This window comes from Pseudonaja textilis, chromosome 2, assembly GCF_049901715.1.
Source record: "Pseudonaja textilis isolate UNSWEBS1 chromosome 2, rPseTex1.2, whole genome shotgun sequence".
NCBI lineage: Eukaryota > Metazoa > Chordata > Lepidosauria > Squamata > Elapidae > Pseudonaja > Pseudonaja textilis.
Window position 1 is genome coordinate 139,278,010 of NC_141991.1, and position 25,937 is coordinate 139,303,946.

General features: G+C 39.7%; 1 protein-coding gene across 2 annotated transcripts in view; it reads left to right on the top strand.

The window, feature by feature from the left end:
* NCKAP1L (NCK associated protein 1 like) overlaps positions 1 to 25,937 on the top strand; it is a 109,614-nt gene that overhangs the window by 5,888 nt on the left and 77,789 nt on the right. For both annotated transcript variants that reach the window (XM_087925491.1, XM_087925490.1), the window contains exons 4-11: positions 3,240 to 3,296; positions 8,529 to 8,671; positions 10,580 to 10,670; positions 11,136 to 11,273; positions 16,277 to 16,325; positions 17,707 to 17,863; positions 21,357 to 21,413; positions 24,070 to 24,166. In XM_087925491.1, the coding sequence (XP_087781617.1) occupies positions 3,240 to 3,296; positions 8,529 to 8,671; positions 10,580 to 10,670; positions 11,136 to 11,273; positions 16,277 to 16,325; positions 17,707 to 17,863; positions 21,357 to 21,413; positions 24,070 to 24,166 (789 nt within the window). The remainder of the gene's footprint in view (positions 1 to 3,239; positions 3,297 to 8,528; positions 8,672 to 10,579; positions 10,671 to 11,135; positions 11,274 to 16,276; positions 16,326 to 17,706; positions 17,864 to 21,356; positions 21,414 to 24,069; positions 24,167 to 25,937) is intronic.

The window sequence follows — 25,937 nt, forward strand, 5'->3', positions numbered from 1 at the left end:
TGTCCATCCTATTTTAGGAATCCTAATGAGTCTTAAACTATCTTTCCGATTAGTAGGTAAATTGTATTTGGAACATGAGTGGACACTATTTTGTTTTAATGTGCTGCAATACTCTCCTTTCTTTGGAAATAAGTCCATTGCACTGACTTCTCACAAAATTAATCTTGGATTGTATTGATAATATTTTTTGAGTTTATGGGGATTGCCTTCAAGTAGTATGACATGGATTCTGTTGTAGCAAATAGCAAGAGCACTTAGACTTATATGCTACTTAATAATGCTTTAGAGCCCTCTCTAAGCGGTTTGCAGAGTCAGCATATTGCTGCCAAAAATCTGGATCCTCATTTACCAACTTCATAAGGTTGGAAGGCTGAGTCCACCTTGAGCTGGTGAGAATCGAATTCCTGGCAGTTGGCAGAATTAGCCTCCAATACTGCATTCTAACCACTGCACCATCACAGCTCTTATAGCAGAAATACTGCCATTCATGTTAGTTGAAGGTGCCCCCCATATTAATGAATGATGGGAACAAGGAGAGAGAATCAAGTCCTCTGCTTTCATGCAGGAGATGGCAGAATTTTATAAACTTGAGCTTAATGTGTATGGTCCAAATTAAATCAGTTACAATGACCTGCAAAACAGGCCTATAACATGGCCACATTGTTTACTTGTTAGAAAATGTCAAAATATTAATCACAAATTTCTGGCTTCTTGCTATTACCCTATCCAGCCTTGAATGAAGTCATATTTTATTAGTTTTCCCATAGAAGTCTGCTTATTGTGGATCAAAATAATATATATAATGATAATATATTATCATTATATCATTTAATATATAATATATACTAACTTGCAGTTAGTTCTGAATATGCTTGGAGTAAAATTGGGCTTTAGTTGTGCTTTCAGCATGCTGGCCAAAGTATACTCAAACTGGCTGACATTGTCTTTACTGCTAGCACAAAATGCTGCATGTGATTAAGTTCAGACTACAGGTCATAGCCCAGCTTATTATTATGTTCATTTGGTTTGTTATGAGGCATATGTACAATTGTACAATTGACATGTAAATAAACAGAGACAAAACTTTCCCATGCTTTAAAGCTACAAAAGTACAAAATTTCCTCTCCTCTCCCCATCAAAATAAAAAGCCCGAATGTTCCTATAGCATAGAAAATGATAATGGAAATGAAAAAGTAGTAATGTTTGCAAGTTTAGATTTTCTGTCTATGGCCAGAAAGCAAAGATTTATCAGAGTAAAATTAGACATGATTCATGTAGCTTTTAAAGATAAATAAGGATATAGTAGCAAGGCTGAGCCTCTACCATTCAAGGCTGGAAGGTTTTTTAAAAAAAGATTTTATTGGTTTTTAAAAACAAACATAAACAAAAGAAACATAAAAACATCAAGCTGTCTTCCATAGGTGTACATACAGTGCGCCGGTTGGTTTACAAATTGTTTTGTGCTTCCATTTCGTAGTCCTCAATTACAATTGCATTACATATAATCTCATATTATCAATCAAAAACTAAATACCGTAATATCATTATTAATCAATCATTTGACTATACTTTTATTCATTCATGTTTTACAAGATAACCATAATTTACTTAATTTATTGTATAACAATTCATATTATCATCCCAAAGGCTGGAAGTTTTGAATCTCCATTTTCAAAAGCATAATAGATTGGATATACCCTACTCTGATCCTGTTTTGACATAGCTGCTTGTAGTTACTACTGTGCCTTTCTCCCATAGGATATCTCTTCTACTGTCCGCCGTCTAGTTTGTGAGGTATAAGAGAGATAAGGCTCCCATACCGCTTTCCTGACATTTAAAAGATTAAAAATAGAGAAAATGAAATAATGTCTACCGTGCTGTCTTTTAGCTGTATAGTTTTGATTAGGTGATTAGAAATACCAGTCATTCTTTCTCCTCTTTCTTGGGAGATAAATAAAATCAGTTTTATTTTTAAAAATAAGAGTATTATTACCTTTATTGTCAAAGTACAACATGTGTACAATGAGATTGGCTGATCCTCCCTTTGTGCACCCCACCCCCCACAACACAACTCACAGTGAGGACAGAAGTCCCTAACCTAGTCCTAATCTTATTGCACTATGTGACCTTGTTGCACAATGTGCCGGCATTTTTTTAAGTGGTAAAAATCTAAAATTCCCTTTTAATTTGGGCTCTGAATTTCAATATTTAATGTTGATAAAGATGAGCAGAGCTATTCCAATTAGGAACAGCAACTTAAAAGGGAATTTTCAAAGTTAAAAAAAAAAAATCCATGCAAACTATAAGATCATAGTGGTTTATTATAAATGACTTGTTTCTAGTCAGAGCCTAAGAAGGAATCCCAAGCTGTGATTACAAAAGTGTTATAATAGAAAAATATTATAACTTCAGGCACATAACCTGAGAAAGAGATGCAAATTGAGATTGAAATATCCAATCCCCTAATTTTTCAGGAAATGAAAACAATTAGTACCACTCAGAACACCAGACCAATTATCTAGTGCAGAATTCTAACTAAATGTTTTTTTTAATCTATTCCTGCAAAATAGAAGGCTCTTTTAACAGATTTTCCCTTTGCTTCAATCCATCATGTCTCCTTCTTAGCCTCCTGGAAATTTCAGCAGCAGACTTCCAGGAGAAATGATATACAGTGCCCCATTTGTTTTCCAATCTCTGTCAACAGCTTCTGCCTCACCTTAGAAGAACGTGCAGATGTCACAAGTCTCACACTATGGATGTGAGCAAGAGCCATGTCCTATTAATGGATGGAGGTGCAGCAGAGGTTGTATTCAGCAGGTTCTGACCAGTTCTGGAGAACTGGTAGCAGAGATTTTGAGTAGTTCGTAGAACCAGTAAATACCATCTCTGACTAGAGGTTTTACCCTATCCTTCCCCTGTCATGCCCACCAAGCCGTGCCCACAGAACTGGTAGTAAAAGAATTTGAATCCCACTACTGAGGTGCAGGCATCGTAAGAAGATGTATATTCTGTGAATGAGTAGCCTGTGCAAGCTAACAAGCCCAACAGAAACCTGTTTTATACTCAGTTGATATTCCTGGTTTGCCTGATTTTGGATCAGTGGTATAATAATGTATTCCATGTGAATCCTGTCCAGAGTTGACTGTGTAATAAAATAATGGAGATAATGCTAAATAATATGAGGTGATAAATTAGTCATTAATTGAATATGCTCATTAATGTTTATTTCCCCCTTGTAGGACCATGTTTATGAATTGCTGAATACCATAGATGCAAGCCAGTGCTACTTGGACATCGTGAGTGTCATTTTAATATAGTACAGAGCAGACATTACTTTTGAGATGGGGATGGAAAAGACACATTTTAGTACTACTTCAACAACTGAATGTCTACTTTTCTAAATTTTTAAATTAGAGGTGAAGAATTTGCAGCCCTTTAGACATTGCTGGCTATAATTCCCAGCTAGCATAGAAGGCTCACCAGCACCTGAAAAGCTTGAGATTCTCCATCCTTACTATAAACTATGAGCATTATGTTTCATCAGTTTCTTCACAGTGTTGGGCCAAAAACAGCTTATAGTTTGGAAAGCTGGAATTTATTGGGCTTGGGCTGAATCAATAGACAGACGTCACAGAAAAGACGGTGGCTGTTTTAGGTACTCAGGTAAAACTCCACTAACCAAACGATTTCATAAGCTTTCTTTTCATAATATAGAAAGAGGCTATCTGACCCACAGATCACCAAATGTTTGGGAAGATGTAATAGCCATGGGAGGGAGATAATAGCCATATTACCATGTTGCCTCAAACTATGAGATCAATCGCATTTGAATAAATAAATAAATATTACAACATTTCCCTGGAGAGGTAAAACCTAAGTCCCAAGGTTCCCAGCTCTTGACTTGCGAACTTTGGATTGGCCTAGGATTGGGATTATTATTATATTCTAATATTCCATTTCTCCATTTCTCTAAGAACCAAGGATACTAGGTCACAAGCAATTTATCAAATGTTTGGTCTTCTCTTATTAATAAAACTGGACCTAAAGATGTTTTTAAAATATGTAGAAACTAAGCCCAGATCTGGTGTTAATTACATTAGCATTCCTGTTAGAGTTGCCTCTGTGATTAAGCTTCTGGAGAGAAGTATTTTATTCCAAGCTTGGAATTAGCCTTGTCATTCTATGGTTCTCTGTTTACTTTTAACTACAAATTTGACTGACGGAGAAATTAACTTTTCTGGCCAGGCCAGATCTGTTAGTCAACCCACCAGTGCTTTTAGGGCTGGGGGATATATTTGGAAATATTACGAGTGTTCATGAGCATCATCGCAAGATGGCAGCTCACAAGATCTGTTAATCAGAAAAAGGGAAGGAAGGAAGGGAAGGAGAGAGGGAGGAAGAGGGGAGAGAGAGTGAAGGAAGGGAGGGAGGAAGAGGGAAGGAAGGGAAGGAGGGAGGGAGGGGAAGGAGGAAGAGAGGGGAGAGAGTGAAGGAAGGGAGGAAGGAAGAGGGAAGGGAAAGAAGGAAGGGATGGAGGGAGAGGAGAGGGAGGGAGGAGGAGGGGAGGGAGGGAAGGAGGGAGGGGTTTGGTGTAATGGATAAGATGCTGACCTAATTCTAGTTCCACTTTAGGCATGAAAGCCAGCCTGATGACCTTGGGCCAGTCACACACACTCAGCCCACCTCACCTCACAGGGTTGTTACTTTGAGGCAAATGGGAGGAGGAAACAGTATTTATGCATGTTCGTCACTTGGAGTTATTTAAAAAAATAATAAAGGGAAGATTTTTTAAAAAATCAAATCAATAAATAGCACGGCGGTCTCTCAGAAGAACTTGGCAACTTCTGCTATTCTCTTGGGAAGTGTGCTGTGCTCAACAGAAAAGAAGGCTGTAGTATAGACATTTGGAAACTGGGACTCTGCTTTCCGGTCTTAGAAAAGAAATGTAAAGTGCTTTTAAAAACAGGGGAGGCAAGAAGGGAATTGATGGGTATTTGAAACTGTGAAACAGCAGGGTATCTGGTGTTCTGCTACTCCCCCTAACTCTGAATAGTCAGGCCTTTCCTTCCAAAACAGAAAAATGAAAACATGCTTAAATATACGGATGCATTTTATTTTTATATTGCTCTTCCTTTCCGTGGACCACTGAAGGAGATTTAAGACACGAGGGAGGAAAAATGGTATCAAAATCATTATAGTAAAGCAATAATGCTTTTTAAAAAAATCACAAATACAAAAATTAAAAATGATTAAGAAAGAACCAAAAGCAGGCAATCTTAGAGGCAGTTTGGTGCTGCAGCACTGTAGTTATTATTACACAAATACTCAGGGAAATAAGCATGGCTTCGATTGGTTTCTAAATGAAGTCAGATTTGGGGCCTAGCTGAATACAGGTAGTCCTTGTCTTAAGACTGCAGCTGGGCCCAAAATTTATGTTGCTAAATGAGACAGTTGTTAAATGAGTTTTGCCTCATTTCACAGCCTTTCTTGCCACCCTTATTAAGTGAATCACTGCAGTTTTTAAGTTAGTAACACGGTTGCTTGAGTAAATCTGGCTTCCCCATTGACTTTGCTTGTCAAGAAGTCACCAAAAATGATCACATGACCATGGGGACACTGCAATGATCTTAAGTATAAAAAATGGCCATAAGTCACTTTTCGCCCCCAGTGGCACTGTAACTTTGAACAGTAAATGACTAAAAGTTGTAAGTTGAGGACTACCTGTATTTATTATTGGGTATATCACTAAGAAGGCTAATATTTATTTATTTATTTGATTTTATTTATTTGATTTGTCAATCGCTTACAAAATAATAGATATAACTATAAACATGAGTAAGAATACAGGAAATAGGTGCAAATAGGGATGGGAGGCACAATGGTGCACTTATGCACGCCCCTTACAGACCTCTTAGGAATGGGGTGAGGTCAATAGTGGTTAGTTTGAGGTTAAAGGAGTGGGGGTTAGAGGATGTAAGCACAGAGTCAGGTAGTGCATTCCAGGCATTGACTACTCTGTTGCTGAAGTTGTACTTTCTGCAATCAAGTTTGAAGCGGTTTACATTGAGTTTGTATCTGTTGTGTGCTCTTGTATTGTTGTGGTTGAAGCTGAAGTAGTCATTGACTGGTAGGACATTTTAGCAGATAATTTTGTGTGCTAAGATTAAGGTGGCGTAGTTCAAGGTTGTCCAAGCCCAAAATCTCAAGCCTGGTGATATAGGGTATTCTGTTGCGAGCAGAGGAGTGTAGTATTCTTCTCGTGAAATACTTCTGGATTTACTCGATTGTACTAATGTCTGATATGCAGTGTGGATTCCAGACTGATGAGCTGTATTCAGATTACAGATAATCAGAGTTGGAAGGGACCTTGTAGATCATCTAGTCCAACCCCCTGCCCAAGCGGGAGACCCTACACCATTTCTGACAAATGGCTGTCCAATCTCTTCTTGAAAGTCTCAACTGATGGCACTCCCACAACTTCCGAGGGCAAGCTGTTCCATTGGTTGATTGTTCTCACTGTCAGAAAGTTTCTCCTGGTTTCCAGGTTAAATCTCTCCTTGTTCAGTTTCCATCCATTATTCCTTATCTGGCCTATAGGAGCTTTAGAAAATAGCTTGACCCCTTCCTCCCTGTAGCAGCCCCTCAAATATTGGAAGACTGCTATCATGTCTCCCCTGGTCCTTCTCTTTACTAGACTAGCCAAGCCCAGTTCCTGCAACTGTTCGTTGTATGTTTTAGCCTCCAGTCCCCTAATCACCCTGGTTGTTCTTCTCTGTACTTTTTCTAGAGTCTCAACATCTTTTTTATAATGTGGTGATCAAAACTGGATGCAGTACTCTAGGTGTGGTCTTACTAAGGCTTTATAGAGTGGTATTAGTACTTCCCTTGATTTTGACTGTATCCCTCTATTAATACAACTTAGGATTGCATTAGCTTTTTTGGCGGCAGCTGCACACTGCTTGCTCATATTTAGCTGGTTGTCCATTAAGACTCCAAGATCCCTCTTACGGTTACTGCTATTGAGCCTGGTTTCACCCAGTCTATATGTATACTTTAGGTTTTTCTTGCCTAAGTGTAGGACTTTGCTTTTCTCTATATTGAATTTTATTTTATTAGATATGGCCCAGTGTTCTAGTCTGTCAAGATCCATCTGGATCTTGAGCCTATCTTCTTGGGTGTTAGCTCTTCCTGCCAGCTTAGTATCATCTGCAAATTTGTTAAGTTCCCCTTCTATTCCCTCATCTAAGTCGTTAATGAAGATATTGAAGAGTACTGGGCCTAAGATGGAACCTTGTGGCACCCCACTGCTTACTTCCCTCCATGTAGACTTAGACCCATTAAGGACTACTCGTTGAGTCCAGTTTCCCAGCCAGTTGCAAATCCATCTAGTGGTGGTGCTATCTATTCCACTTTTTTCTAGCTTACTAAGAAGTAGGTTGTAGTCTACTTTGTCGAATGCCTTTCTGAAATCTAAATATATTATGTCCACAGTATTTTGCTGGTGTACTAATTTAGTCACTGTGTTGAAGAATGAGATAAGATTGGTTTGGCATGATCTGTTTTTAACAAACTCGTGCTGACTGCTAGTTATTACTTTATTATTTATTTATGATTTATTATTATTATTCGAGTATTGGTCTGGCAAAAGTTTTGTATGCTCTAGTTAGCAATTCGATATTTCCAGAGGAGAAGCTTCATAAGATTAGATTTACAACTCTTAGTGTCTTTTTGGCAATGCTATTACAGTTTACCAATGTGTAGGACAGAGCATTTGTTGATCGAGATTTGGAGTTGCCAGATATTTGACTATTCAGACACATAATCAAAGTCGCTTTGAAGAATAGTAGCATTGTCAGTGGTGTTGAATAGTTTTATGTCATCTGCAAAGAGGACGCAGTTGCTTATAAGGTGATTGCAAAGGTCATTTATGTAGAGTATAAAGAGTGTGGGTCCTAGAACACTGTCTTGGGGGACACCACTGTTAACTGGAGCAGGGTTTGATATAGCACTCCCTATTTTTACTATTTGTTGCCTGTTTGACAGGAATGCAGTAATCCACTTATGGAGGAATCTGGAAATGCCATAAGAGTTTAGTTTTAACAGTAGTTTGTCATGTACCACTGAATCAAAGGCTTTGCAGGAGTTTATGTAAATTGTGTCTATAGCTTTACCCTGGTCAAGTAGAATAGTCCTTATGTTTTTGCAGTGTAATCTTTTCCTGAAACCAAATTGTTTTTTGGAGAGTAGGTTGTTTGACTCTAAGTGGAGAGTGATGAATTGGTTAATGATTGATTCCATGACTTGTTGATCATTCCCATCACTGGAACTATATGCAGAAACCTCACATTAATACTAATATATTTATCACACACACACACACACACACACACATCCAAAGTCCCTTCCAGTTCTATTCTGATTGGTTGCCAGCAGGACTGAGAAACTGTGAAAGGTGTGAGGAAATGCTAGCTCAGTCTTTCCTTTTTCTTCCCTCCAATTCAGTTATATGTATTCTTTTTTTTCTGCAGAATGTGAATTATGATTTCACCAAGAACTACCTGGACCTGATTGTCACCTATGTTTCTGTCATTGTACTTCTTTCCCGTATTGATGATCGTAAAGTCCTGATTGGTTTGCATCACTGCACCCATGAAATGATCCATGGAATCAGGTTGGAGTCTATCTACTCAGGCTAAGATTATATTACCTGGAGCGAGTTCATTGTATTTTTGCCAATTTTGGTGGAATATTTGCTTTCCATGTTGTCTTATTCTGCCAGGAGCATTCATTCAGCTTCCTATTGTGGGGTAGATAAACACCAGTCAAGCACTAATGAATAAAATCAATCAATATATAATCAATAAAATGAGAACTACCTCCTTCAGCAGAAGGACTTGTGCCCCTCACCCCCAGCTGCCAGTCATGCTTTTATTTGCTTCATCTGCTATTTAGAAGCTATAGATGACCCCACATTTCTCCAGCACTAGAGTGTATAGCTGTAGCTAACCCATCCCACCCCAACGTAATTCTAGCATAAAGCTTGATATGGTCAATACATTAAGGCTGACTCTTGATCAGCAAAACTGTACTCTCATTGTCTGGAGATAAGATTATGTAGAAACCAATGTCAAGAGAAATATAATAGGCTGCATTTATTGTTCTAAAATACATGTGGATGAGGGCATGGTGGCTCAGCAGTTAAAGACACTGACCTTGTCAGCTGGCAAACTGACAGTCCGGGTTTGAGACCCAAGTGCTGCGCAATGGGATGAGCTCCTGTTACTTGCTCCAGCTCCCTCTCATCCAGCAGTTTGAAAACATGCAAATGCAAGTAGATAAAAAAAAGTACCACTTCGGTGGGAAGGTAACATCATTCCATGCATCTTGGCATATAGTCATGTTGACCGCGTGACCATGAGAATGTATTCGGACAATGCTGGCTCTCTCGACTAAGAAACAGAAATGAGCACCACCTCCTGGAGTCAGATATGACTGGAGGGGGAAACCCTTACCTTTGCCTTTTTACATGTAGATAGTGTGATGTTAATGGTTAGCTCTGTATCCCATTCTCTTCTGGGAGCTCAAGGTGATATATACAATATTTCCTCTTCAAGTTTCCATACAAGAGTAATCTGGCAAGATAAGTTGGGCTGAGAGTGATTACATGGTCCAAAGATATCCAAAGCTTCCATACTTGGGAGGAACTGAAAACTTGGTCCAATGATCTCTTCCTGCATCCCATGCAGAGCTTCTAATGGCAATCAATAATGTTTAAGCACTGAGAAAGTGATGGATGCAAAAAAGGATAGGGCTCTTGCCTCATTCTCCCCATCCCCAGTACCACAGAACAGGAAGCTAGCAAAGATAGTTTTCTATTGCAAATGGTTTCTGCTAAAATTCCCTCTTCTGCTGCCTTAACTGCTACATCACTTGGATTCTATGAACTTACGTATTGTGATTTGAGAAACATAGTTTACGGCTTAGCATGTTGTGGAAGCCCACTTCATTTTTGCTTTTTTGTTGTTGTTAGTTGCGAAGTCATGTCCGACCCACGGCGACCCCATGGACAATGTTCCTCCAGGCCTTCCTGTCCTCTACCATCTTCTGGAGTCCATTTAAGCTCATGCCTACTGCTTCAGTGACTTCATCCAGCCACTTCATTCTCTGCCATCCCCTTCTTTTGCCCTCAATCTTCCTCAGCATTAGGCTCTTCTTCAGTGAGTCCTCATTAGGTGGCCAAAGTATTTTGAGTTTCATCTTCAGGATCTGGCCTTCTAAAGAGCAGTCAGGGTGATCTCCTCTAGGAATGACCGGTTTGATTGCCTTGCTTTATTTAGTATTTAAACAAACTGTGCATTAGCACATGTATGGAGTCAGATGTTGTGTGAGAAATGTCCAGGCAGCTCACATGAAGGCACTCTGTATTTATCTAGCAGTAAGGTGAGCAGTGTCTGAGGGGGTACTTAAGTCTATATCTGGCAGGTAGTTTTATACTGTAGATTGACTGCCCAGAGTCTAAAATTGGAGCTACACCAATTATTTTGTGTAATAAAATAATTCATTGCTTGTCTGACTTCAGTGATTCTAGCTTCCGTCGATTGGGTCAGATGATCATTGAGTACGAAAATCCCTTGCGCAAACTGCTGGAGGAGTTTGGACCTCATACCAAGGTGAGGTGCTGTGTGGTTACATAAATCTAGTCCTTTGAGGTATATATTCAACTAACTCTAGATAAGCTTAAATTATAAACCCAGTCTTTATGTTTTGGGATCACTGATGGGGTGATAGGTTTTAGCTATTTCTGAGCAGAAGTTATTATCTGGGATTGTGTTTTTGTATGTCAGGTGCGGTAATTACAGAATTATTGCAACTCCTTTAATTCTTTTCCCATTTACTAGTTCTCCTCAGTGAATGTCTTTATCTCCATTTGTGGTGAAGTCTGAGAAAAAAATGAGGATGTGAATGGTCTTTAGTCTTTTATTCTGCTTACCTCCCGGTCAGGTGCCTTGTGTGTCTGCATTATCTCTGCATGTGTGATTTAGGAATGCAAATTTGCCAACAGTCTTGCCCTTTTGCTCTCACTCTCCCTTCATGCTATTCCTTTCTAAACTTGCTAATCATTTTTTTCTTCCCAGACTGTGAGCCATGCACTTCTTTCACTGCACTTCCTGTTTGTCCGTCGAAACCATTCTGCTGACCAGTGGCGAGCTGACCAGCTCTTCAGTTTGATCAGCAATCCTGCCAACATGCTGTCTCCTGCCAGTTCAGACACTGTGAGTATGCATGTGGGAAGGTATTTTCAGGAGTCATCCCCTTGAATGGCTGATGCTAGAGAGGCCTTAGAGATGGCAAAGATCTGACTCTCCTAGTGTGCTGCTTTGAAATTGTTGGTCAAATAAAATACTTGTTGATTAGAGTAATGTAACCCTATGTACATAAAACAGCCAGTGGCTCTGGCACGTCACACAAACATCATTCATTCATGCATGCATGCATGCATTCATTCATTCATTCATCAGTCAGTCAGTCAGTCAATCAGTAATCAGTCAATCTAGGCACCACCAACTTCAGAAGAATTCTGGACAGCTCACAATGTAACAAAGCAGGATAAAAGTATAGTGTAAAGAAATAAGAAAACGATGGACATGGTCAACAATACAGAGAGTTATGCAAACAGACCAAGTCACACTAGCTCAAGGCCTGACAAAACAAGAAGTCTTTAAGGCATCTGGAACCCCATCAGGGTAGGAGCCACTCAGATCTTGGGGGAATCATATTTTAAGGGGCAAGTGCCACAACGGGATATGCTTCTGAAGTCCTCATAGATGGCACTGCCTAATCAAACAAATCTGGAGCATGCTAACTCTTAGATCAGCTGGGTAGACACCACAGAAGATGGGTGGCCCCCGGATTTGCCGTGTGCTTTGTAGGGCTTTATAGGGCACACCTAAATGACACTTGAAGAAAACTGGCAGTGCCCTGCTGCATTCTGGGCTACTGGAAGCTTCCTTGTGTTGTTCTTCACGGAAGCCCTGTGTAAAATTACTAAAATCGTTTATACATGTTGTAATGAGGCTTGGGAGTCACTTCTTTACATGTTTCTTTTTCATTATATTATTTTTGAAGAGCCATCTTCTGTCCATTATTTTACTTCCCCCATGCCCTGAGAATTATTGATAAATGTAACTATTCTGCCATATTTGTTCATGTTCACCCCCTCTGAGGTATTTTTTCCTAGCTTAGAACGCTGATTTATGAGGCTGAGCAGAAATAATAGATTTGCTCAGGGGTGGGATTCAATGTTTTTAACAACCGGTTCTGTCGGCGTGGCTTAGTTGTTGGGCATGGCTTGGTGGTCGTGTGACTGTCTGGGCATGGCCAACTCAACATCACTCACATTGAGGCATGCATTTCCTCGCCTTGGCCTCTCATGACTGTAGGGATGCTGCAACAGTCGTAAGTGTGAAAAACAGTCATAAATCACTTTTTTCAGTGCCATTGTAACTTTGAATGGTCACTCCACACAAGCAAAGTACCAGCAAAGGATGGGGGAAAAAAACTCCAGAGAAGTTCCAGAAACAGGAAGTCTATTCCTGCCAAGAATGTAATAAGGGTTAACGGAGAGGCAGTTTCTGTAAGCAACATCAGAATGTTTCTTTCCTGCCTTCCTTACAGGATTAGGCCAGTAATTTCTTCTAACAACCGGTTCTCTGAACTGCTTAGAATGTTAACAACCGGTTCTAGAGAATAGGTGTGAACCAGTAGAATCCCACCCCTGGATTTTCTCCAGATGTCCGTCTTAGGCTCTGTTTCCACTTGCGGTTTTTCACGGCACTATTAAGCTCCATCAACCCCGTCTTAGTTGCACAGCTTATCCTCATCTCATTCACAGCCCATATCATAATGGGACGTAGCCTTAAATTATCACTAAGTCTACCGCTGTAAAAATAGTCCCTCCCCGCTTTTAAACCAGTACTATCCCTCCTCAGGGAGGGACGCAGTGGCTCAGTGGCTAAGACACTGAGCTTGTCGATCAGAAAGGCCAGCAGTTCGGCAGTTCAAATCCCTAGCATCGTGTAACGGAGTGAGCTCCTGTTACTTGTCCCAGCTTCTACCAACCTAGCAGTTTGAAAGCATGTAAAAATGCAAGTAGAAAAATAGGGACCACTTTGGTGGGAAGGTAACAGCATTCTGTGTGCCTTCGGTATTTAGTCATGCCAGTCACATGACCACAGAGACATCTTCAGACAGCGCTGGCTCTTCAGCTTTGTAACAGAGATGAGCACCACCACCCCCTAGAGCTGGAAACGAGTAGCATGTATGCGGCAAGGGAAACCTTTACCTTTATCCCTCGGCAGCTTCAGCCTTCAACCAAAATATATAATGTGTTCATACCCATTAACTTAAAGGTGAGATCAGCTAACACATTGCAGGTACGATCATTTAAGAGCCATGGTGGCGCAGTGGTTCGCGTGCAGTACTGCAGGCTACTTCTGCTGACTTCCAGCTGCCTGCAATTTGGCAGTTTGAATCTCACCAGGCTCAAGGTTGACCCAGCCTTCCATCCTTCCCAGATCGGTAAAATGAAAACCCAGATTGTTGCGGGCAAAAGGCTGACTCTGTAAACTGCTTAGAAAGGGCTGTAAAGCATTATAAAGTGGTATATAAGCACTATTGCTATTGCTATCAAGGGTGTGTTTTGAGACAATTGGAATGTGTGAACTTTTTCCTTCGTTCACATTAGTAGCGAGGTCAGGGGTTCCCAACCCTTGGGTCACAGGCCACTACTGGACTGTGAGCCATTCAGAACTGGGCCATGGAAGCGGCAGGTGAGCACACACACACATCCCCACTTGTGTGAGCAGTGTGCATGCACGCTTTCCTACCACTTACACAGAACCATCCTCCCCACCCCCACCCCTGCTGGTCCGCAAAGCCTACTCTGCCACTGTTTGCCCTTCCCCCAAATGTGTTGTATCTATTAGCACTTTACTTTCTATCTTTCATAGAAAGATAGAACTCTATTTTGGGGTACTCTATTTTTCTTATCTCCATTTTTAAGTGCTCTGGTTTTATTGTATTGCAAACAGTTGCTGGGGTGCATCTATAGTCTTGTTGTACTTGTACAATGACAATAAAGTAGTTCTTCTTCTTCTTCTTCTTCTTCTTCTTCTTCTTCTTCTTCTTCTTCTTCTTCTTCTTCTTCTTCTTCTTCTTCTTCTTCTTCCTCCTCCTCCTCCTCCTCCTCCTCCTCCTCCTCCTCCTCCTCCTCCTCCTCCTCATTCCTCTTCCTCTTCTTCTTACGTGTCACTTGTCATTTTTCCCTAGAAATTTTTTCCAACCAAACCCTATCCAGGTTGCCAGCAATTGAAAGAGAAAACAACCCCCCGTGGTGTTATTTTTAAGGAAGAGGAGAAATTTTACCCAATTTCTTTTTAGAAGTTGTTCTGAAATGAGCTAATCTCCACCACGTTGTTTGGTGAAGAAGAAGGGATCCGTTTGCAGCTTCTCGGGCTGTAAAAGGGAGCCCTGTGTTAGCCAGCTCCTTCCTTGTTAACAGCATTCAGAAATGGCATCGCTGGGGATCTTTCTCTGTAGTTGTAGCAGCTTTCTTTTCCTCACTGCAGAATCCAGAAAACGAGGAGTGTCAGACTGTTTTCTTTTCATTGCTTATTTTATGGTTCTCCTGTATTTGTCAGTTTTAATAACATCTTCCCTATGAAAGAAAAATAAACGCAGCTATTGATGTTCAGGACAATCATGCCCAATTATAGCATCTCTCCGTTTGAGGCTATTTCTGCCCTGGCGTTTTCCCATTCCTTTATTTTGTATGTGGGAGATGCTTCAATGCAGTGTGTGAAAACAAGTTAATAGAAAGGCTCTGACAGAGTCAGACCCGCCCTATTCCTTTGATTGGAGGATGTTTTCATCGCTGTCTGAGAAAACACTGAAAAGAGACAAGAGCAAAGCCAGAGGAGAAAACCAATCACCTTGCCTCTAATGAACCATAGACTCATAGGCCAGGCCAACGTGATTCAGCAGTGATTCAGAAAAAAACACAGTACATACAGAACTAGAATAGATGGTGGAGATGGCCAGGTTTAAGGTGGCATTATTTCATGCAAGAATGATTCCTTTAAAATTGATAATAAAGTTATAGGGTGATATTCCTTTTAAGTTGACAATAAGACAGCCAGCGGACACTCTTGTTTAATCCCACTCACTGCCTTGCTCCTTCTAATCTGAATTAAAAAAAAAATATTACTGAAAACTTTAAAAAAACTTCTATCTGGCAAAGAGACAGTTTTAGACAGAAAAGAGGCTGCCCTCTTTTCCTTGCAATGTCTGCCTGCCTGCCTGCCTGCCTGCCTGCCTGCCTGCCTGCCTGCCTGCCTGCCTGCCTGCCTACCTACCTACCTACCTACCTACCTATCTATCTATCTATCTATCTATCTATCTATCTATCTATCTATCTATCTATCTATCTATCTAATATGTATATGTATATTTCTGTAGCCCATCAAGCTTGTAATAAAAAGAGGGTGGCACCAAAGACCAGAGTTTTTCTGCCAGCCAGTTTCATAAGAAAAATTAAATAAACTAGGCAACTGGAAACGAATGGAAGGTCATTCAGACTGTGGAGAAAAAGGAAAATACAAACACTTGAGAAAAGTGTCTAGGGCAGCAGCCTAAGAGAGGGGAAGAAGTACCAGTTAAAGCAAGTTAGAGGGAAAGAGAGAGCAAAACCAGACAAATGTGCACTTCTAGACATAAAAAAGAGAAAATTTTCACAGTGGTCAAGCCAGAATTTTTCCTTGAAATTCCAACTGTTGGGAGACTCCTGAGCTAGAATGGACTGAATGTGATAATGGATGTCCCAATAACAATTCTCGCTTGTACATAACAAAGTTATGAGCCAAGGTGGCACAGTGGTTAGAATGCAGTATAATGCAGGCTCTTTCTGCTGACTGCTGACTGCCTGCAGTTTGGCAGTTCGATGCTCACCGGCTCAAGGTTGACTCAGCCTTCCATCCTTCTGAGGTGGGTAAAATGAGGATCCAGATTGTTTGGGGCAATACGCTGACTCTGTAAACCGCTTAGAGGGGGCTATATAGCATTGTGAAGTGGTATATAAGTCTGTGTTATTGTTATTACGTTTCTGAAAAGCACACAGGTACAAAAGGACATTCACTTACAAGATAGACTGTACGAATCATTGGGTATGTGGCTCTGGAGAGGAATCTTATTTGTTTGTCCACCCCTTTTTTTTCACCAGATGGCCTGTGAATACCTTTCATGGGAGGTTCTCGAGCGATGGATTGTGAGTAAGTTACCATCACTTTAATTTTAAGTTCCAGCCTGGATCCTAAGCCTAGAGGAGAGATAGGCAACTTTTGAGGCACATTCATCATTGTTAGAAAGCAATAGCAAGGCAGCCATTTGGTGTGGCATACCAATCACAAACTGCTTCTGCACTGGGAGTGTAGCCAGTAACAACACATTGAAAACACTCTGCTCTCAACTTTCCTCTGGCTTTTTCTTTCTGTTGTCGTCATTGGGTAAGAACAGGATGCAAACATATAGAGGAACAAGCCCATGTGAAAATCTGCGCAGATACAGCAAGAGGGACGAAAGGGAATTAACAGACAGTGAAGTAACAGAGAGAGGAAATAGGATGGAGGGGGAGAGACAGTATGGGACAGACAAAAGAGTACATGCAAGCCAACTTCTCTCTTTTTATTCTACTTGTTGGACAAATTATTATTGCTATTATTACTGTTTATACATAGCCTATAAAATAATTCCAGCTGGATTTAGTATGTGGATGAAAGTTCATTCTCCAAGCAGGTTGGTTGTGGGTTGGTTTTCAAATATTTCATTACCAGGCTAGGTAACATTTTAAGTGAAATTTAGGGGCCGACAATGTTCTTCTGTTTATTCTGTTTCTTCAGGTGTGGGTGTGTCAAGTGAGGTTCTTGTGATGGGTCAGCTGTGAGTCATTAGTGAGAGTCTTATGACGGTCTGGTGATAGTGCTTTTAGTATTTGTACTTTTTACTTTATTTTTAGGATTTAGTACTTTTGATTACTGAATCCTCCTAAAGAACTATGATATTTAATGATACTATTGTATTATATGCACTGTCCCAAGTATTGCAATGTTGAAAAGTTTCCCTTCGTATTTTGTCCAAGTGCATTATTATTATTATTATTATTTGGGTTTTTTTGTTTGTATAAACAAGGAATAAAATCAAAATTCCTCTTTTCTCCAAACTCAGCTCAGGGTTCTGAAAATCCATAACTCATCACAGACTTTTAAGAGGAAAACACTTCCAAAACTGAATGTTATTAGGAAGAGGTAAAATTTTCCTCCTGACAAGAATCGTTTTTGCACTTTTTAGCCAGTTTTTACACACAGGATCACTCTTCCCTCACTTCCTATGAAAATAGGAAAATATTCCTCCGTTTTCTTAGCTCGGGTGGATTTTCTTGTCTAGCATCACATTTGGCAAAATTATGCTCCATGCATTTTCACTTCAAAGAAGATGTAAAGATTTGCTGCTCTTTGTTGATGCTTTGACTTAACTTGCCCTGTTCATTTATGTTCCCAGCAACTTTTGGACCCCTGCTGGCAACTCTTCAAAGCTCTAAAGGTTTGCATTTCCTTTCCCCGCCTTCCTCAGTAACATTTTTTTTTCCCCCTGCAGTGGGGTTCTTGCTTTGCCACAGTTGCCTGGGCTCCACCCAGAACTGCCTGGAACTTTGGCGGATGGCTCTTCGTGGCTCACTCTACATCACACTGATACGAGATGAAGTGCTTTCTATTCACAAGGTGACAGAAGAGGCCTTTAGTGGCATTAAAGGGTAAGTAATGTGCTGAAGTGTGTAAGGGCTCGAGGGGTAATGATCCTGCACTGGTTAGACTAGGCTAATATCCGTTTCCACCACTGGGGAAGAGAAAACAGATTCCAAGGATGTAAGAGAAGTTGGTCATTTCAGGAATTAAAAAAAAAAACTTGTGATATCCTCTTCTCCACCTGTTTTATACCAGTAATAATTGGTCCTTCTTGCTGCAATCTAATCTGGTGTGTTCCAGAATTGTTGGGAATTCAGATCACTGAATTTCCAATCAGCATGGTCCAAGTAGAAGGATGCCAGATAGGATAAGATCATCTTACTTTTCTGGCTCTGTCTGGATTAGGCTGCTTGTAGAATTATTATCAAATTTCATTTAAAAGTATAGAGTTTCCAAATTACCGGAAGTGGTGGTTTCATTCTAGAAATGTGCAGTAATCAGATCCAAGGTGTTTTGGATCCTCTATAGACACCCTTCCTGTATCTTAAAGGAGCTCCTGACAAGTACCATGTGAGTGCCTACTTGATACACGCACCTTTTTTTCACTCTGTGCTCAATTGATCAGATTACCATCTTAAATACTGTTCCAGCTACTACATTTTAAGAGGTATTCAGATAAACTGAGCATCCAAAGAAAACAGTAAGGATGTTCAGATGACTGGAAATGAACTCTTCCAAGGAGAGGTTGAGAGAAGATCCTTCAGGAAATAAAAAAAAAACACCTGCTGGTGTATGTGGCAAAGTAGATTCTTAGGAAGTTTCTTTTAACATTCAACAGAGTTTGAATTAGATTCCCAGCAGGGAGTTGTACTCAAGGATCCCACTCACTTTTGAACTTACTAATTTTATGACTTGACCTGTATTAATAAATAATCAGTAATACCTCTCCAAGGATTTGGTTTGTGGCTTCCTATGACTTCCTTTCAAAATCCTGATTCCAGGGACTAAACTAAACATCTTCTATAAGTAAAACTCTTCTTGCTGGACTTCTGCTTCACTGAACAGTGGCTTTATTTAGAGCAGGGATTCTTAAATTGTGACTCATGCCCCTTCAACGTCCATGAGCAAATTTGAAGGAGTCATTAATGTGGAGGCTTATATTCACAAAAAGCAGGAACAAGGTCAGAATTTGTTCCTGGTATCTCTGGGTTCGCTCAAGCCAAGCAAGCAGCAACGCCCACAGCTGGATTTGAGGGAGGGATAATCCCATAGGCTTAACTGTCTGTCAAAATCACCCACCAATCACAGCAGCACTGTGACTGAGATATAGTTTCTTGCTGGCTGATGACTCTTGATGTGGCACCTAGCATGTTGACAATTTCTGTAGAAGTAAAGTTCTTGTTAACAAATTTCAGTATTTCTGCTCATTACTTTGGATTCTAACCTTTAAGAAGAGAAAGACCTTTTGTTGGATGGTAAAAGAAAAGATGAAGCAATGGTGATCAAAGTAAGCTTAAATCAAAAAAAGTGTGAAGTAACTTGCATACCTTTGGGATTGACAAGGGGGTTTGTTATTAGAGAAGAATGTTATCAGTATGTAACTTGTCAGAAAAAAAAACCCTGTCAGATGAGAGTATGAAGCCAAGCAAAACCTGGAAACAAATCAAGCTGTGAAAAAAACTTGAGATTTTTCCATTCAAAGGAAGATGAACTGAAGAAAAAAAATAATACTTCAATATATGGCCATCCTTGTAAAATTGCTTCTCATCATATTGTACACAGACTCACCCAAGGGAAAAAAATCTACATACAATTGGAGAAAATTGTTTGGCAATTGTCAATATAGTTGACAATTCTGGCAATTTGGTCACAGCTATATTGGGCATCTAGTGTCAAACAGTAGGAATTGTCTCCCCATTAGATGACACCATTTCCCATCAAACTACTGAGAGGGTGGAAGATATAAATGATCAACTAAAGGAAAAACGAAGTAGACCATTTGCTCATCAGACCAATGAAGTGACAGATAGGGCAAAGGATGCTATGTTAGAAAGGTTTTTGAAACCAAAATAAATGAAAATTTACTTCCAAGTAAAGAAGTGATAAAGATGAGTAAAACTAAGGGCCTTTTTTTTTTGAAGATTTGGGTAACTGTATCAATCAAATCACTTAAAGTGGACAAATTGCATCGTGAGATGCACTGATGGGTCATATTCCATATCACAATGTCATAGAATTTTTTTATATGCCAGAATCTCATAGTTGAATTAGATGTAGGCAAGGTCTTGCTTTAGAAGAGTAAAGTCCAACAATTCAGGAAGTTTTACAAACTATTACGTGAATTGACCTATAAAGATTGTGTGAAGAGATGGCTGACAAATACATGTTTTCACTGTTTTATAGTGAGTCAAGATGTTTGACACCCATTTTCAAATGGAGAAATGAACTCTATGAAAAGACATACTTGTTTATCAACTGTGATTTCAGTATTTATTTAGTATACGTTTGACAAGCTAGAGATTTTTAAGACCTTGTTGAAAAGTGATAATTTCCTTGAACCTTGTGACAAATAAAAATAATGAATTTAAACTGGGAAAGAGTAAAACTGAATATTTAGACATGTTTTTTGCTTTGAAACTATTGGAAGCGGTAATATAGATTAGTAAATATGTTTTATATTTAATTCATCTTTATTTGAAATACACTTTCAGAACAAATTCTCATGTGCAACAAATCAAAATATAACTGGATATTACTATTCCTGATAAGGATTTCTTTGAAAATAATTCCTAATAATTTCTCTTCCTGAATTACTAATCAGTATGTAAAAAGGCATACAAAGAATTAAGTGAGACAGCTATAATCATTCTGATTCAATTTGCAATACCTTGTTTTTGAGAGGCAGATATTTTCCATTTTGCTTCTATGAAAACCATACATCATTCCAAAATAAATGTAGAAGGAATAATGCAAGCAGCTGTCTCAAAAAAAACCAACTATACTTCAAAAATAACGTAAAATTAATCAAGCTTATTCTTCTCATGAAAAATATGCTTTTAAATGAGTTTCTTGGTTGGAAATGAAGTTTTTTTTAAAAAAAACATTGCAGCATCTATCATTTTTGTATAATATGGGGATTAAAATTTAATGATTAAAAGTAAGCTATACAATTATTACTTGACCAACTGTTGTCCCAATGAATTCATTAGTTTTTAAGGGGACATACAATAATCAAGTATAATATGAAGGATTACACTTCAAGATTTGAGAAATTCTAGTTTTGGAGAACAAAGAAATGGATGAGTTGTGGTGGAATATAGTCTGGATTCCAGGAAGGAAGGGCTGTTTTCAAGAGGGCAAAGAGGTAGTGGAGCTTAGAAAATTTGGTTGGCAGGAAGAGGGTTAAAACAGCTCCACCCTAGTGTTCCCCATAATATATCTATTGTTATGTAAATAGTTACTTTAGTCTGGCAAGATTCTGTCTATAGGTAAAGAAAACTGAGTAAAGGAAACTGAGCCTCTTCTTGGTGCCTGACAAATGTTCTTTCTCTCTCTTTACAGCTATGGGAAACGTATCACTGATATTAAAGATTGTAAAGAGCATGCTCTACAACAAAGGTAGGAATGTCCCTTCCTTTTCTGGCTCTGGGCTTCTCTCTGCGGTTTACTGTATATCCATTGCTCTTCTTTATTTGCTTTATTTACTTGTTTTCCTTTTAGTCTCATCAGTCTTCAACTTTCCCTTCTGTCTGCCACCACCCTCCCAGACTCATTTAACCAGAGTTTTCATGATACTGTTTTTTGTCATATTGCTCCGCAAACATCTTGGCCCTCTTACCTTGTATGTTGGACATTCTCTTCTGTGGTTGCAGTCCTATCTATGACATGGTGTGAGCTTCTTAATCCGTTTGATGCTTATAGATTATGCTAAGTTGTGTTTTGCTTTAGTGGTGCTTGTTTGTACATTACCTTGAGCCAGTCCGTAAAGTGTGTGTGTGTGTGTGTGTGTGTGTCCGTAAAGTGTGTGTGTGTGTGTGTGTGTGTGTGTGTCTATAGCGCTTATAAGCAGTATCCTGAATAATGGGAATTGAGCTTCTTATAATCTTCTCAGCTGTCCTCACCACTCTCTGTATGGACTTTCTATCTGAGGCACTGCTGCCAACAAACCAAACGATGCAATTTGTTAAAACGCTCTCAGTTGTGCTTCTGTAAAAAATGGCCAGGACTGAAGGAGAAAGATATGCTCTCCTCATCCAACACAGGAAATGCAGACACTGGTTTGCACACTTCATCAAGTGTGGAGAGACCAATTCGGATTGTTAGTTATCCTGACTTGCTGTATGATCCCAGCCAATAGAATGAACTTCTAAGCTCATGGTTAGAATTATGTTTGAAACCTGACATGTTGATAATGGTAGATAAGTAGCAACTATTCTGCTTCTTTCCTCTACCCCCATCTGTTGTGCATCACAACTATCAACTTAGCTATCTCATCCTATTGTGAGAGAGGAAGAGGTCAGGTTCAAGGGGAGCATGCCTCTGTGTGCCAGATGTGATGGAATAGCTGTGGGGAAAGATGGTTGTCTTCATATCTGGAACCCAGAGGCATCTTTTTTGATCATGGAGAGGGACAGTTTTCTGGCCTAGATAGGTCTTTTGTCTTATTCAATGCAGTTTTAATGAACCATAACAACCCGAAAGGCAAGGATGGAAGGAGCTGCCACAGAGTTCCTGCTGCTACTTCTCTCACTTTGACTGTAGATTTAAATGACATTATCCAGTTGGTAGCTCTGCAGTGTTACCCAGTTCTGCAGTCTTTTCTCCATTGTAACTGCAGATGCTCCTGGCATTACTTTTTATAGAAGTACCGATTAAATACTGCCTTGATTGTCAAAAGATAAAGGGAGGTTGCATTTTTAATTTTAATTGGTGAGTGCTGAGATAATTTTTACTGCAATAGAGAGAAATCTGCAGGCCTTTAGTCATCATGGTTAGATATTGAAAATTGTAGCTCAGCAGTGGAAGGTAACAGCTCTGGTAAGTAGGAAGATTCAAATTCTGAATGAATGGGCAGAATTTCAGTGACCACAAAGCAGAAGATTAAACCTTCAAGTCAAGCTTGGCTTCTGATGTTATTGTGGAACACATCCATGTTATTTTCTCAGCAAGAATATAGAAGGGCTTGGCCATTGTTTTCTTCCCAGCCTAGCCTATAGGCTTGGTGGGCTCCCATCCAAGTAATAATGAGGCTCAACCTTCTTAGCTTTGTGAGATCAGTCAGTATTGGCCAGATGCTACCACCTAGCTGAGCAATAGATAACTAGCACACATTTGCAATACTGTTGAATATCTGTAGCTCAGGTGTAGAATGAGGGTGATTAGAAAATAGAAATCTATGTCTACCACAAACCCACACATACAGACCAAATCCTCAGCTTCTCAAGCAACCATCCCACTGCACTGCACTGCAAGAAGTTGTGTCCAGACTCTGTTCAGAAGGGCCAGGAAGCACCTCAACACTAAGAAAAGTGGAAGAGAAATGGCTGCTCTCCGTAACGGCTATCCAAAAATGTCATATTTCAACAGAGCACCCAAACCAAAATACCCCACACAGCACCAATTCTCAAACAATGCTCTCCCCCCAGCAGTTCACCTCCCAATGACTTTGACCTGATGTAATCTCCTTAACATTTGGAAACCAACCCACAAGCTTGGAGAACGAACCCTGACTCCTGAACACACATTTACTTAAGGTAAAAGGTAAAGGTTCCCCTCGCACATACGTGCTAGTCATTTCTGGCTCTACAAAGCCAAAGAGCCAGCGCTATCCAAAGACGTCTCTGCAGTCATGTGGCTGGCATGACTAAATGCCGAAGGCGCATGGAACGCTGTTACCTTCCCCCCAAAAGTGGTCCCTATTTTTCTACTTTCATTTTTTACCTGCTTTCAAACTGCTAGGTTGGCAGAAGCTGAGACAAGTAACAGGAGCTCACTCCGTTACATGGCTTTAAGGATTCGAACTGCCGAACTGCCGATCTTTCTGATCGATAGCTCAGCATCTTAGCCACTGAGCCACTGCGTCCCTTTCACATTGACTTAACTTGATCTAAAGAGGAATGGATTCCTGTTTTAGCTAACCCAGTATTACAATCTTTTATTGATGTTGCTTGCTTTGGCCTTTAAAAAAAGTTTTCTGATGTTGATGACATGCAGGCAGGGTGCTGGGAGGGGTGGAATTCTTTTCATATGAATTCTTTGGCTGGTTTCTTGACAGTGGACAATTACATCGAGGCCGGCGTAATTTCTTGAGGAATGCTGTGCGGGAGATGGAGGCTATTCTGGCCAATGAACCTGGACTGCTGGGCCCCAAGGCAAGTCGGTCAGAGAGATATAGAGGTGGGCAAGAACTAAGAGCTGTGAAGGTGCAAGTAAATTTATTTATGCTGTGTGTGAGCAGTTACAGCTGGGCCAATGCAGACGCAAGAGGGATTTGGGTACATAAAATGCCCACAGGGCTCTATATGTGAGAAGGATGAACCCAGAGCAAGTGCAAATTACAACCATTTGTATAGTGAGTGTTCAAATTTACAATAACACTACAAAAAAAAGCAACAACAACCCTGCTCCATCACAGCATCCCATGGTCACATGATCAGAATTAACAATTGGCATATGTTTACAACAACTGCAGTGTCCTGGGATCAAAGGATTGCTATTTGCAGCTTTTCCAGTCAGCTTCTGGCAAACAAAGTCAATGGGGAAAGCTTAACAGTCAAACAATTCACTTTACATTGCAGTGATTTTCATAACAAGCCTGGCAAAGAAGGTCTTAAAATCAGGTACAGTTGTGGTCATAAGTTGAGGACTATATTCATACACCCGCATTGGCTTACTAGTTCTTGATTTGATGTGCCAAGGTCTCTGTCTCTAATAATGGCTCATGTTTTGTCTGTAACTGATGCTCAGTTAACAGGGCCTCCGTGGAATGGAAACACATTTTAAAAAGAGGAGGCTTTTGTGCTGTCAGTGTTTGATGTTTTTACACCCTTAGTGTTAACAAGCAAATGAAAATAATAATAATATTTGCCTCGGTTTCCTGGCTGAATTAACTTGATGAAATATTTGGTCAGTCTAAAGGCGTTTTTTTTCCTATTGGTGTTCTAGATGATACTTACCGAGGCAAGTTTTTCTAAACTCATTCTGCAGGAATCCTGGGTAAAATAATGAAGTGGATTAAAGAGTGCAAAAGAGCTGGAAAAGATTTCCACCCTTGCCTGTCTGCCCGTCTTTTTCTGTATTGCCCTACCTAGCTGCTTTTCTCCAGTTAACCTTTTCTGTAACCATCCTAGCAAAAAAGCTCCTCTAAGGATTATGGGAATTGGTATGAACCCTGGAAAAGCACCAGGTTAGAGAACTACTCCATGTAACAAAGCTGGTACCCAAGATAAATATCAAGGAACATACACAGTATATTCCTATCTGGTAAAGGAACATTAAAGAGGAAAGAAAGGAGTGAGTCATTAAGGGTGACCTTGAAGGAAAAATTACATAGCCCTAGGACAGAAGGAAATTTGAGAAATTCAAAATTATCTTCATTTTTTTTGGTAGTATAAACTCAAAATAATGCCATGTTGATTTTGTTTAGTATAAGATTCGCAAAATTTTGGTAAGCTTTCAGGATTTTGTTATTCTGCCTCAATGTTTCTTAAAGTGTAGTCTCAGAACTCCCACCCTACCCCCCTTTCAGGGATCTACAAAACCAAAATTATTTGTCAGTTTATGTTGAAAAACCTTATAATATAGAAGTCCAATCAAGCCCTCATGTAAAGCAGTAATGGCAGCAAATGCATAAATTGTAGTTCCAAATATGATAAATATTGATAAATGTAAACCACACAAACAAAAACTCTTTTGAGAGATCCTCCTTGATTTTTAAAATTGGGAAGAGATTCTGAAAGAAAAAATTGTTTAACAACACTGTTCTACTTTACTACAATAAAATGAGCATTGCTGGAATCTGTTGCCTACTATTTGTGTCTTACAAATATTTCTTCATTCTTTCCCTTAAAATTATTTCCTCTTCTGTCTCATATACTTGCTTTCCTCCTCCCTCCTTCCTTCCTTCATCACTTTAGTCATGAA